At 36.9% G+C, this 13,938-nt stretch overlaps 1 protein-coding gene across 5 annotated transcripts in view; it reads right to left on the bottom strand.

Annotated features, from left to right (window-relative positions):
• The window catches only part of Gigyf2 (GRB10 interacting GYF protein 2), a 129,591-nt gene that overhangs the window by 18,954 nt on the left and 96,699 nt on the right, over nucleotides 1–13,938 (bottom strand). For all 5 annotated transcript variants that reach the window (XM_077791134.1, XM_077791131.1, XM_077791141.1 and 2 more), the window contains 4 exons: nucleotides 13,314–13,414; nucleotides 11,576–11,676; nucleotides 9,389–9,550; nucleotides 6,688–6,846 (listed from right to left, as the gene is read on the bottom strand). In XM_077791134.1, coding sequence (XP_077647260.1) covers nucleotides 6,688–6,846; nucleotides 9,389–9,550; nucleotides 11,576–11,676; nucleotides 13,314–13,414 — 523 coding nt within the window. The remainder of the gene's footprint in view (nucleotides 1–6,687; nucleotides 6,847–9,388; nucleotides 9,551–11,575; nucleotides 11,677–13,313; nucleotides 13,415–13,938) is intronic.

Genomic DNA, 13,938 nt, shown 5'->3' with positions numbered 1-13,938 from the left:
CTGGAATCAGTGATGCAGATCTAATTTAGACCAAAGTGTCATCTACTAGGAAATTTCTAAGAAAGACATTCTTTCCAGACAAAAGGAACAAAGGACGAGACAAGAATCACTCCCTTTTGGACACAGGTTATACAAGGGCAAGATACCCCAAATTCCTAAACATGAGATAAAAAATATAAATTCAGAAGTTAAGACTGCCACACTTGTAATCCCAGGAACTTAGGAGGCCAAGGCAGGAAGATTACAAGTTCATGGCCAGCATGAGCAAGTATAAGAGAGACCCCATCTCAAAATAAAAACAGCTGGGGATATAGCTCAGTGGTAGATCACCCCCAGTACCCCACTCCCAGTATTTGACCACCAGTACCCCCCCAAAAAAAGAAAAGGGCAGAAGTATGTGATGGAACTAAATCCTAATGGCATCCTGGTCACCTGAAGCAAGTGGGTAACACTTATGGTTAGACCTCCTTGGTAAGCAAGGCAACAAACAATGTCACCTGTTGTTTGAGTCACCTTCAGGTGTGCTGTTCCATTTCACAGCTGAAAGTATCCTAACTGTGGCATTTATTTATTTATTTATTTATTTATTGATTGATTGATTGATTGATTGATTGCAACTTCATCACCTATAGGCTGCAAGCTTCTTGAAGACAGAAACTATTTCCTAGTGGTCTCATAGACCACCATAAAACAAGCATGATAACTGGTATAGACCACATTGACTAAGCAACTTAACTGTTAAAAAATGATCACTACACAAGCTAACTGGGAAGCTATCTACCCATGAAAAAGTGAGTTTCAGTTTCTGAGAGAGTTTTAATCTACAACCCAGGCACAAGTCAGTCATCTCCAGCTTTGTGACAATTTACATTAAAAAAAAAAAAACCCACATCCTGAAGTGTGGACTTACATAGTGACTTCCAAAGAACACAGCAAGAAGGGATAATTTCAGAGTGATAAACCTGACAAACCTAACTGAAGCCAATTACGTAATCAAAGTGTACATCAGCAGTCATAAATCATGAACAATATGTACCCTTAATATGACGTAATGAAAATTCACTTTGCTTCTGTAATCTTCCTCCCAAACACCTGTAACCCCAGCTATTCATGAGAAAACTTCAAATTCCAATGTAAGATACCCTACCAATAAAATGACCAGTAATTCTCAAAACTCCTAAGCTCATCGAAAACAAAGAAATGGCTGGGGAAACATGTAGCTCAGTGATGCAGTTTAAACCCTTAGTTTAAACCCTGGCACCCCAAAGCGATGGAAGGTTAAGTCAAGTCTGCAAAACTGTCACCGTCAAGAAAGACCTAAGGGGACCCAACTAAATATAATGTGGTATTTGAAATGGAATCCTAGAACAGAAGAAAGATGTTAGGGAAAAGTCTTAGGAAATAATAAAGGACTTGAGTTAACAATAATTAACTGGCTTATCAGCTGTAACAAATGTGCCATACTAATCTATTAATAACAGGCGAAACTATAGGGGATATATGAGAGCTTTTTATACTATTTTCTAAAATCATCTGAAAATCTAAAACTATTTTGAAAATAAAGTTATTTATTTAACAATAAATAAATCTACTTATATTCTTAAACAGAATGACATGCTCTGGGGTTCTGGTTTTCTGTAGTGGCAAAACACCATAATTGGACCAACTATCTCACATGTAATTATAAAAGCTGAACAGATTTCAAAGAATCAAAACCAAAAGGTAAAAAACAAAACAAAACAAAACATAAAACACCACCAGAGGGAAATAAAGGAAGACTCTATTCTTAAAAAAAAAAAAAGTGGGCTGGGGATGTAGCTCAGTGGTAGAGCACTTGTGTGAGGCCCTGGGTTGATCCCCAGCACCTCAAAATAAATAACACATACATACTATACATAACCAAATGTGTAAGGTTTCCAAGTTTGTGACAGTTTGCCTGAGGGCCCTCCCCAATTCACAAAGGGCTCAATTAGCTTGAGATGCTAAAGGGAAGGTTCTGGGATAGAAGAGTGGCCATATTCAGGGGGAACATCTGCAAATGGGGCTGGAAGAAGGAAGGGAGCTATACAAGAGATGAGGCCTCAGACCTGCGGACAACTCTAGCTACAGGCTCGGGGCAGACCTCAGGGATGGAGTCTAAAGGGAGCAGCTGGAAACTACAAGAAATGAGAGAAGATTCCAACTGCCTCCCACCAGAGGAGTGGTCAGGAAGAGGATCAAGACTGAGTTCAATGAAAGCCAGAACAAACCCTTTAAAATAAGGAATGAAAAAGAATCCATATAATTCCCAATGCTCACTATACAAATTTTTTTTAAGAGAGAGAATTTTAAAATATTTATTTGTTTAGTTTTCGCGGGCACAACATCTTTATTTAATTTTTATGTGTTGCTGAGGACCGAATCCAGAGCCCCACGCATGCCAGGCAAGCGCGCTACCGCTTTAGCCACATCCCCAGCCCCCACTATACAATTTTTAACACCTTTTTAAAAACATTTTTATTAGTTATTGATGGACCTTGATTCATTTATTTGTTTATATGTGGTGTTGAGAATCGAACCCAGTGCCTCATATGTGCTAGGCAAGCACTCTACCACTGAGCCACCACCCCAGCCCCTACAATTTTAAAAATCATTAGATACACAAAGAAAGTGAAATAATGAGAAAAATATATACCAACTATATAATATCACCTTAATAGAATTTAATAAGGAATATGAGGAGGTAAATAGGAACATCTCACAACCTTGGAAAGTTCATTAAGAAGACAACACCAATAGGTTTGTATGCAACTAAAAAGAGAGCTCATCAGAGCAAACACTAACAATGATAGGGACAAATGGGCAAATAAAAAAAAAAATCTCAGCATCCCTCTCTTGGCAATTGATATAACAAGTAGATAAAAATTAAGGATATAAAATAGTTGAATTCTATCAACCACCTTGACCTGTCATCCATAGAACATTATACTGAACCACCAAGGAATGCCTTTGGAAAGGCACAAGGCACAGTCAATACAAAAAGAGTCAATAAGTTTAAAAACACAGAGATCTTACAGATTGTTTTCTGAATACAATGTAAATTAGAAATTAATAAGATTATCTGGAAAGACTCTCATATACTTGGAAGATAAGTAGCCCATTTCCAAATAATCCACAGGCTAAAGCAGAAATCACTAGAAAATATTTTAAACTAAATTATAACAAAAATATAACACATCAAAAATTATGAGATGTAGCCAAAGCAGTGCTTAGAGGGAAATTACTGCTTTTTTTGTGCTTATCAGAAAAAAAAATACATAAAATATAAAATTATCTAAATCTTCATTTTAAGAAACTAGAATAAGGAAAAGCAAATTAAACTAACAGTAGAAGGAAGAAAATAATAGTGATGATAGTACATATCAATACAAAGACAGAAGAGCAAAAAACACAGCCAAAATCAGTTCTTTCAAAAGACGGGGATATAACCTGATAAATGGGCAAGACTGAGAAAAAAATACGGTCAAAACCCTGATTCATCTTATAGCTTTAAAAAAAAAAATCACTTATCAAAATCCTTTCCACAAAGAAAATTCTAAGACCTGATGGTTTCAATGGTGAATTCTATCAAATATTCAATGAAGAACTAATGCCAATCTTAATAAGACTTCAAAAGCTAGTGAAAAGTATTATTTTCTGACTTAAGAGAGTAACATAATCTAACACCAAAATGTGACAAATACATTTTAAGAAAATTATAGACCTTCATTTGAACATAGTTGCAAATATCCTTAACAAAACAGTAACAAATTAGGTTAACATAATAAACAGGGAATACCAAGTTGGTTTACCACTCAGCCAAGACAATAGAATATGAGCAGAAATGAGGTAACAACTATTATCAATAAATACAGATAAAGTAATTTACAAATTCCACTATTTATGAAAAAAATTTCCAGCAAACTAGGGATAGACAGAAAATTCCAGTCATATAATTTGCATCTACAAAACACTTTCAACATTTTGGATAAGGGGGTTGCTGGGGATGGGATCCAGGGCCTTTTGTATGTTCTATCACTGAGCTATAATCACTAAAACCCAAAACTTTCAATATATTTAATGATGAAACACTGAATATCTTTTCACTAAAATTAGAAACAAGGCCATCCATTGTCAACTTTACTTCTATCCAAGACTGAATAGGGAAGAATTAAAACTGCTTCTATTGGATCAGAGATAAAGGTTCACATTGAAAATTCTAAGGCATCACTTAAAATATTGTAAGCAATAAATGAGTTTTAAAAGTCTCAGGATACAAGATCAATACAAGCAAAACAACTGCAATTCTATACAGGAGCAACAACTAACTGGTAAACAACTTTTTAAATTCCATCAATAGCAGCATAAAAATTAAAATACTCAATTAATTTAACAAAAGCTGTTCATAACCTCTAGAATATTACTGAGAAAGGAAAACATAAATAAAAAGATATACCACATTCACTGACTAGAAGACTCAATACATATTAAAACGCCAATTCTCCCCAATTTTCAATGACTCAATGCAATCCTATTTACAATCACAGCAGGCTTTTATTTGTTCAGAAAAAAAAAAAGATGGTTTTAAATTTTAATAAAAGGCAAAAGATCTAAGTTAAACAGTTTTGCATAAAAGAACAAATCTAGAAGTCACACTGGATTACTTCAAGACTCAAGAGAAAGCTACAGTAATCAAATCACTGCAAGCTGGTGCACAGCCCTTATCCCAGCAGCTTTGGAGGCTAAGGCAGGAGGATCACAAGTTTGAGGCTAGCCTCAATAACTTATCAAGGATCTAAGCAACTTAGGGAAACCCTATCTCAAAATTTTAAAAAAGGGGTGGGGAGGGGGAGGTTAGGAAGGTGGCTCAGTGGTTAAGCGTCCCTGGGTTCAATGCCCAGTACCAAAAAAAATAAAAAAATAAAAAATAAATCAGTGCATTACTTATTTAAAAATAAAGGTGAATGGCTAGGGCTGTGCCTCAGTAGTAGAGAGTTCACCTAGCAAGTTTGAGGCCCTGAGTGCAATCCTCAGCACCACATAAAAATAAATAAAGATATTGTGTCCAACTACAAATAAAAAAATAAACATTAAATAAAAATAGATACACACACACACACACACACACACACACACACAGAGGTTGATCTGTGGAACAGGAGTCCAGAAAAAGAATCATTTATATGCTTGATTTTGACAAAAGTACCAAAGAATTTCAATGGAGAAAGGAAATACCCATTCTTCATATCATACACAAAAAGCAATTACTTACTTATAAAATTAAATATAAAGGGTTTTTTTTTTGGTTTGGTGGGGGTGAAAAGCAGGGGATATTTTCATGTAGGTGAATATTTTTTTAGAGAAAGACAATGAGAAAAAATAAAAAACTCCAACCAAACAAACAAAATCCAACTACGCTAGGGAAGTAGTTCGGTGGTGGAGTATATGCAAGGCCCTGGGCTCAATCCTCAGCACTACTCCCCAAGAAGGGGAAGGGGTGGTTAAGAAAATATGATCTCTCTGTTTATCAAAGAATAGAGAAGACATAGCTTGTGAGAAATTATGTTACAAAAACTTATCTTTAAAAAAATGCCTTCAGAATATAAAAATCTACATCTAAAATACCAACTAAAACTATAAAATTTAGGAAAAAAAACAGATAAATTGGACATTATCAAAATTTAAAACTTAAGTGTTTCAAAGCATGCAACCAAGAAAGAGAGAGAATAACATAGATATAAATCCATAAATTCAGAGTTGATTGGTTTTGATAAAGATGTTAAGACTTAAGAATAGGACTGTCTCTTCAATAAATGGTTCTAAAAAAACACTAGATATTCACATGCCAAATGAAATCAGATCCTTATCTCACACCATATACAAAAATCATTCCATTAGTAACTACAGAAGCTGGGTGGTTTATGGGAATTTGATGTACTATTCTGTTTATTTTGTATAAAGTTGAAACTTGCTAAAAAATAATTTACATTTTTCATCATTATAGAGAGACTGGTTTTATTTTTATCCCAGGAAACAGGGTTTCATTTGATGATAAAAAGAATTTAGACAGAAGTAACAATAGCCATTTAGGGTGCTGGACATGATGTTGCACACCTATAATCCCAGCAACCAGGAAGATGGAGGCAGGAGAATTACTAGTGCAGTAACTTAATGAGACTGTATTTCAAAAATAAAATAAAAAGTGCAAAGTGTAGTTCAAAGAAAGAGCAGCCCTGGATTCCCAGTATTGAAAACAAAACAACAATTGTTAGAGTCTGTAAACAAGTCTGGATGGCGCCTGGCAAAATGCCAGAGGGAGTGGTTTGTGAAGTAACGCCAGGGAGCCATTAAGTGTGGAGATTCCTTATTGGTTGACTGCTGTACCTAGTGTTAATTAAGATAAGCTGTGTGGAATGTATATACACCACTCCCTGTCCTACAATAAACGGCTTCCACTCCTGCTGTATCAATGTACATAAGTTGCTCATCACCGTCACCCCACCCCCACCCCGCAGTTTGCTGCAGCGGGACTTCGGCAAACAATAACAAAAAAGAGCCAATTAGGCTTATTTGGTTAATTTTCAACAAACTGAAAAGGGTTTAGATAGGCTATGTTAATGTCCTAATTCTTAGTTTCAGAGAAGCAATTAGAAGGAAACACTTGGCCACCTGCTTGCGTAACAATTCTTCCTGCTTCCGCCTTTCTTCCTCTTCTCTTCTCCTTTCCTCCAGTCGTCTGAGAGCTTCTTCTTGCTGTTGTCTTTCTTCCTCTTCTCGCTGTCGTCTTAATGCAATTTCTTGCTCCCTCTGGCGTCGCAGAGCCTCTTCCTGAAGAAATAAAGGGTAGGGGAGCAAGGTTAAACTCGATTATCTATTGGTATCATATCAATTAGTTATAATTTAGAAAGGAATAGATGATGTGCTGAGTCTCTGTGAACAGTAAATATAAAAAAGTATATAATGAGGATCTAGAGTAAAAAGTATTATATAAATTGGAGAAGTGGCACCTAAGAATAAATAAAGTTGTATTTAAAATAATAGTAGTTAAAATTGCAGTACACTGTGACGTCTATTCTGGCTTTTCTATTAGCTACATCATTTACTGATTAACCCTAGAGGAACTACATTAGAATTTAGGCTTCGCTTTCTCCATTGGTACCTTTAACCCCTATTCTTTAATCAGCTGGAAACTTAAGGCATAGTTAATCATTATAGCCACCAAAAATTCCTGAAGAGGTAAGAATTTAAGTTCTTCTAGTCAGAAGTACTGAGAAAGCCATGTGTCCCAGAACATGTTCTAAAAAACAAAAATCCCACCAATATCATCAAATACAACACAAAAAGGGATCCTGCTGTCAAAGTCATTTAGCAAACACCGAGCACTACAGAATTAAATGGATTTTGTCACTGTGGTACTTCTCAGAGCCTTTTAATACTGCTGCATAGTACAACTCAGAAATGTAAATAGTTCTCATCTCAGCATGAATCCTTCTGTTCACAGAGCACTTCTTAGGGCCTATAAGTGGGATATATACGTGCAGCGAGGCTAGACTTCTGGGTCAGTGAAGAGCAGATTCTTTCTATGGGAGTCTATATATAAAAGCCCCAAAGAAAAATGGACCAAGCACATGAACAGACATACAGTGAAAAATACATGAAAAATGTTAAGCCTCACTATTTATCAATACTTAGAAAAGACTTAGCTATAAGGATTTTTAAACACTCTTATATATAAAATAGTTAAAACATAGGAACAAGCCTCATCTCTCACAATAGGGAACTGGCTAAATCATTATAATTTAGAACGTAAAAAATTTTCATATAGCTAGCAAATATGACAATGTAGTTCTGTTGAGGTATATTTGACATACTCATTAATGTAGTTATAAAAATGTAAGTTATAAAAAATACAGCTGGCCCTTTTTATCTATGGATTTGACCAAACCACAAAATAAAAATATTCGGAAAACAAAAACTGTATCTATATTAAGCTATACAAACTTTTTACCTGGTCATTATTACCTTAAAAATATAGTATAACAACTACTTACATAATATTTACATTATGTTAGGTATTGTCAGTTATCTAGAGATGATTTAAACTATATAGGAAGATACGATTAGGGACCTGAGCATCTTGAGATTTTGGAATTTTAGGACCTGTAGAGGTCCTGGAACCAATCCTCTGCAGATATCAAGGGAGAGCTATATATAGTTACATGTACGGAGTTTTGATTTTTATTTCCTCCTCCCTAATCCCTCAGAAAAGATTCATTAAGGGAAAGAATAGAGGGCAAAGGTCTAAGTCAATGAGAACTACAATATCATAAAGATACTTGCATGAGTGAACATATGAAAAGATGCTCAATATCAATCAAAACCACGAGATATGGCTTCCTACCCAACAGGGAAGGCCCTCAGAAAGAAAACAAAACCAGAAAGTGTGACAAGGATGTAGAGATACTGGAACCCTTATGTGTTGTAGAACAAAAAATGGTAAAACAGCTGTGAAAAACAGCATGGTGGTCCCTCAAAAAATTCAAAATAGAATTAGCATATGACCCAGCAACTCCACTCCTGGGTATATACTCAAAAGTTGTAAGTAAAACTCAATACATCTATACATCAATGTTCACAGCAACAATATTCACAATAGCCAATAACAGAAGTCATCCAAATGTCCATCAAGAGATGGAAAAATAAAATGTATACTGGAATATACACCACCTTAAAAAGGAAGGAAATTCTGACATATGCTGCAACATGGATGAACCTTAAATGAAATAAGCCAGTCACAAAAAAGACAAACATTGCATACTTCCAATTATAGGTATCAGGAACAAATTCACAGAGAAAGAACTGTGGTTACAGGGGACAGAGGGAAACAGGAAATGGAACTCTCTGTTTAATGGGTAAGGTGTTTCAGTGTGTGAAGACGAAGTAGCTCAGTAGACAGATAGTAGTGAAGTCACACAACACCATGAGTGTATATAATGCCACTGAACCAACGTTTAAAGACTAACCACTTTATGTTACTGCAGATTTTATTTTCTGAAAACACACTTGACTTTAAAAAAAAATATATATTTTTGCTGCTCACCAAAATTACTCCTTCATGTTTTTAGCAGAAAGGCTAGAACTTCTGAAATCTAACTGGTTTATAAAATGCAGAAAATTATGAAAAAGAAATCAATTCGAAGAATTATTTACTAAGACTATGGGCACTGGTGGAAAACAAAGGTTCTCTATAAAGGTGAGTGAGACTTCTAAAGTTCTGATCTTAATTATGCTAACACTCCCCCCCCCACCCCGCTTTGGTGAACATATCACAGAAGCCCTACTCTGACAAAGACAGTTCCCAGAGATGTACCTGTTTCCTTCGGGCAAGCTCTTCTTCCTCCCGCCTTTTCCTCTCTTCCTCCTGCTGCCTCCGAAGAATTTCCTCCTGTTGTCTCCGGAGCTCTTCTTGCCTCTTTCGCTCCTCCTCTTCCCGTTTTGCCCTCATTTCTGCCTCTCTTCTCTCCTGCTCTAGCTGGGATTACATGAGAGTATTCTCAGAAACTTGAAATCAAGCACAGGAGCACCCCAAAAGCACTGAGCAGTACTGGCAGAAGCTGGGGGGTGCAGACACTGCCATTCACTCAGTTGCTGGTGCTGCAACTGGGTGATGAAACCCTGCATGGACTCTAAGCTCTGACGAGCCACAATAACCACAAGAAGCAGGGGTGTGGTGGCGCACGCTTGTAATCCCAGCGACTCAGGAGGCTGAGGCAGGAGGATCGAAAGTTTGAGGCCAGCCTGGGCAACTCAATGAAACCCTGTCTCAAAATAAAAAAAATAAAAAGAACTGGAGATGTAGCGTGGTGGTAAAGCATCCCTGGGTTCAATCCCCAGTACCAAAAAATTAAACTGAATGCATTCTCCTCCATTCTGGCCATCTCTCTCCTCTCCATACTGCACTGCACTGCAGACAGAAAGTGGCCAGTATGAGAGTATCATCAGAACTCTCCTGGGATGGCATGTCTGTTATTTAATCTCCCTACAAAGAATTTTCTGACTTAAGATCTAACAGTGTAGCTACAAGGTTCAACTGCTACTGTGTAAAGCTGCTAGTGTGGAAAATGATACAATTCTTTAAAGTTTGAAGACCTTACCAAATTATATCACATATATTTCCCCAATACTACTCAAATCCAGCACCTTATCTCCAGTCCCATTGCCACAGCTATAGTTCAGGCCTTCACTTTCCTCATCCATGTTCCTAAGAGTCTCTTATCAAGTTTTCCCTCATCTAGCTCTGCCCATGTTCCCTAGCTCAATACCAATTCCCACCAAAATAAAACAAAGAAACACTCATAAACTAGATGTAATAGCACACTCCACTCTAAAAATAAATCTAACTCCTTAATGTGACATGAAAAAGTACCCTCATGATGACCATCCTCATCTCCTTAGTCTCTCATCTTTTACTGCTCAGATACACCTTGTCTCTGGGCCACAGCAAATTACTCAACTGTCTTCAGAGTCCATCATGTTCTCCCTCACTTTACTGGTGTTGCAGTCCTTCCAATGCAATCTAATATTCACCTCCTTCCACTTTGTCATCCCTAAACCCTTCACCTGGGCTAAGTCCTACTACCCTTAAAGTGAAAATTTACTCTGGTATTACTATCCGAAGTGTAACCCAATTCCTGATCCCCACCTGTCTAATTGTAGGTAGATGACTCCTATACTCTTGACCACACTGTGCTATTTTGAGTGCTAATAACCTGTGCCTCCCTTCCCGACCCCCACAAGATTGCAAACTCCCCAAGGGACTCTACTTTCATCAGCTATATGTTCCCAACACAAAGCATCAAGGAACCAAAAGATGCTCAAGAATTCTATGAACTATGGTGTCTCACTCATTTACGGGAAAAGACCTGAACCATGAATCTTGGGCACTCTAAATATAGACTGTTACTACCTCAAGCAACAGGAATGCATTAAGGGTAAAATAGTAATGAGACTTGCTTGGAGGCATGAGATCCCAGAAAACATTATATAATGACAACAGGAGTTGGCACAGATATCCATCCTCTTTAACTCCAAAATTCCAAGATTCTAGCTCCTCTAGGAAATGTGGATGGAACACAGGACAAGCGATAATTTCCAGCTTTTCAGTCATGTCTGGGGATATGAGGAAATGACTATAAAGATTCAATGTGAGAACTCAAGCCATAGATCAGGAGTTCAACAAATAATGTAGTGGATATTTGTCACAGCCTTAGTATTTCTAACAAACGCTCATAATAAGAATAATGTAACTAAAATACACACATGACCATGATCATTCATGTCAACTACTGCTCCCTCTTTAATTTTAATTATATTGTGAGGCTGTTTTGGGGAGAAGAGACACAAAAAGGATAGAATATGAATGTACTTATACCAGGTAAGCAGAAGTAAACTAAAAAGAAAAGGTCTGGCTAGCAAGAGAGAAAGAAGTGAATAAAGAGAAAGGCTTATGTCCTGAAGATGGGAGGCATGCACAGCCATGGTGGCATGAGTTCCAGACCTTTGCAGCTTTGGCTTTCTCCAGCTGCTGAAGCTGTTCCAGGGCAGGGCCTGGTGCTGTGGTTTCTAGGGGAAGATCCCATACACTTCCACCTTCCCAAACTGTAAGAAAAAGGAAAAAATGAGGGAAGTCAGAGCTTGCACTCACGATCATATAATCATAGACATAATTTAAAAAAAAAAAAAAGCTGCTTTTTTCCTAGGCCTGAATGAGCCCTATTATACACATCTGTTTTGCTTTTAAGTAGACTGAACTACCAGCAGATTCTCGTTTCTATCACTGTCCTTCAATACATCTAGAAAGAAAGAAGTATAGGGCATTTATTGGGGAACTGATGTCAAAATGCAAAAGCTCTATAAAGGCATCTGTTCAAATCTCCCCAACTTTACAGGTAATAAACTAGTTTTTAAAACTCCCAAGGGCATATGGCAAGTATGTGGCCATGCCAAGACTTCAATCCCAGTGTGCTGGATCCAACTCCACAGACTTCCAGTAGCCATACAGCCTCTTGCTATACTCAACTAGAGAGAGCTAGGTGGGTACACACTGTGGAGATATTAAATGCCACTGAACTATTCATTTAAAAATGGTTACAGAATGAATTTCATCTGGAAAGAGAGCCTGTGTGTTACAGCTGGAGCTGGGGAGGAGTCTGGCAAGGTTGGAGAGGTGTTACAAGTAATATTTGGACAGGGTGATCTAAAAGGCAGTACAGGATCATACATGGAAATGACAGATAAATGCTTCTGAGTCTGTTTTGTTACTGCCAACAAGGTTTGCCAACATCGCAAATCTATTTCCTATGACACTCAATTTATGAACTACTAACTACTATATAAAGCCAATGGACTTTAAAAGGACTATGACCCCACACAAATCCAAAGAAAGAAATTGTTTAATAATGTACTTAAGAGTTTCCAAAACACTGGAGAATATTTTAATATCTTAACTATAAATGACTTCTAAAAAAAAAATAATAAGATACACATAGCATAGAAAGTTTCTGAAGGAAGACAATACATCCTTTCACTGTCATAATCTGCAGGATCAGTGTTAGAACACTGCTTTATGGCTCAACAGCTCTTCACCAATGTTTACAGTTCCTAAGAATTTTCAAACAACATACAGCTCTCTTTTTTTTAAACATAATATCTTTACTTTATTTATTTATGTTTACGTGGTGCTGAGGGTCAAACCCAGGGCTTCGCACGTGCAAGGTTAGCATTCTACCGCTGAGCCACAACCCCAGCCCCCAAACTCATATCTCTTATAAGAACTACTCATTATTCAAACTTGCCACACCTCTGCAGACATCAGACCTTAAGAAAAAGAAGTACTTACTTCACCAGCATCCCGACTTTTTTAAAAAAAAGAATCCTAACCACAAATTTTCTAATTTGATGCAAAAAGATCAGAGGATGAAGGAAGGTACTCATTTCAAAGCATGCTTTTCCCTTCCCTATATTTCTGGGCATCTACAATATTAATGCATGTTATCAATCCTTAACTCAAAGAGAGATCTATTTTTACTTATGCATGTTTTCACTTAAGAAACCAAAAGCAATTAAGACTTTTCCATTAGAAAATCCTTTAAAGTGTATTTTTAATACCTTCAGTCTTCTTCTATGATCTATTAATAATGGAACTTTTTGTTAATATTCAATACAGAATGGATAAAAATTTGACACATTTTTTAAAAACTGAATTATAAATTACTATTACACTCTTAAGTGTTTACCTGTAGGCTGTGAGGCTGTTGGCTGAAGTTCCCAGATAGAGCCAGTATCTGGCACTGACACAGACCTAGTTACTGAGGGAATGATGTTCTGATCAGATACTCTGCAAGAGGGGGGAAAAATTAACATATTCTTGTCACTTGCAAAAATACGAGGAACTTCTAGATTATTATGGGTTTTCCGGGTTATTGATCACCAAACTACCAAAGCAGTTAGACAAGGAACAAAAATAGAGGCACAGTGATCACAGGAATCTTCTACAGTATTAGCAAATACTGGTTTCTAAATGACTGCTGTACCTACTATCTTTTAAAAACCCTGATCGTGTCAACAAAAGTCACAGTGGTGGCAGGTTATGATAAAAAACCCAAAAAGTCTGCACTTTTGTCTCTGAAGTTTTCCATGTTAGCTTAGCCAAGTCCTATAGCCTCACAGAGCCCCAGTTTGCCTATCATTAAAACAGAGGTCCTACTACCAACCTGCCTGCTTCATAGGATAGAATAAGGTTCAAAGGAGAAATATGAATCCTTTTGATTAAATCAGACAGTAAGGTTTTGATAGCAGTAACTGGCACATCTTCAGGAGCGAAGACAAATATCCTGAATCATAATCTGAAAGAGCAGAAAC

This window comes from Urocitellus parryii, chromosome 1 (assembly GCF_045843805.1).
Source record: "Urocitellus parryii isolate mUroPar1 chromosome 1, mUroPar1.hap1, whole genome shotgun sequence".
Classification (NCBI taxonomy): Eukaryota; Metazoa; Chordata; class Mammalia; order Rodentia; family Sciuridae; genus Urocitellus; species Urocitellus parryii.
This window is presented reverse-complemented; position numbering and strand designations above follow the sequence as displayed.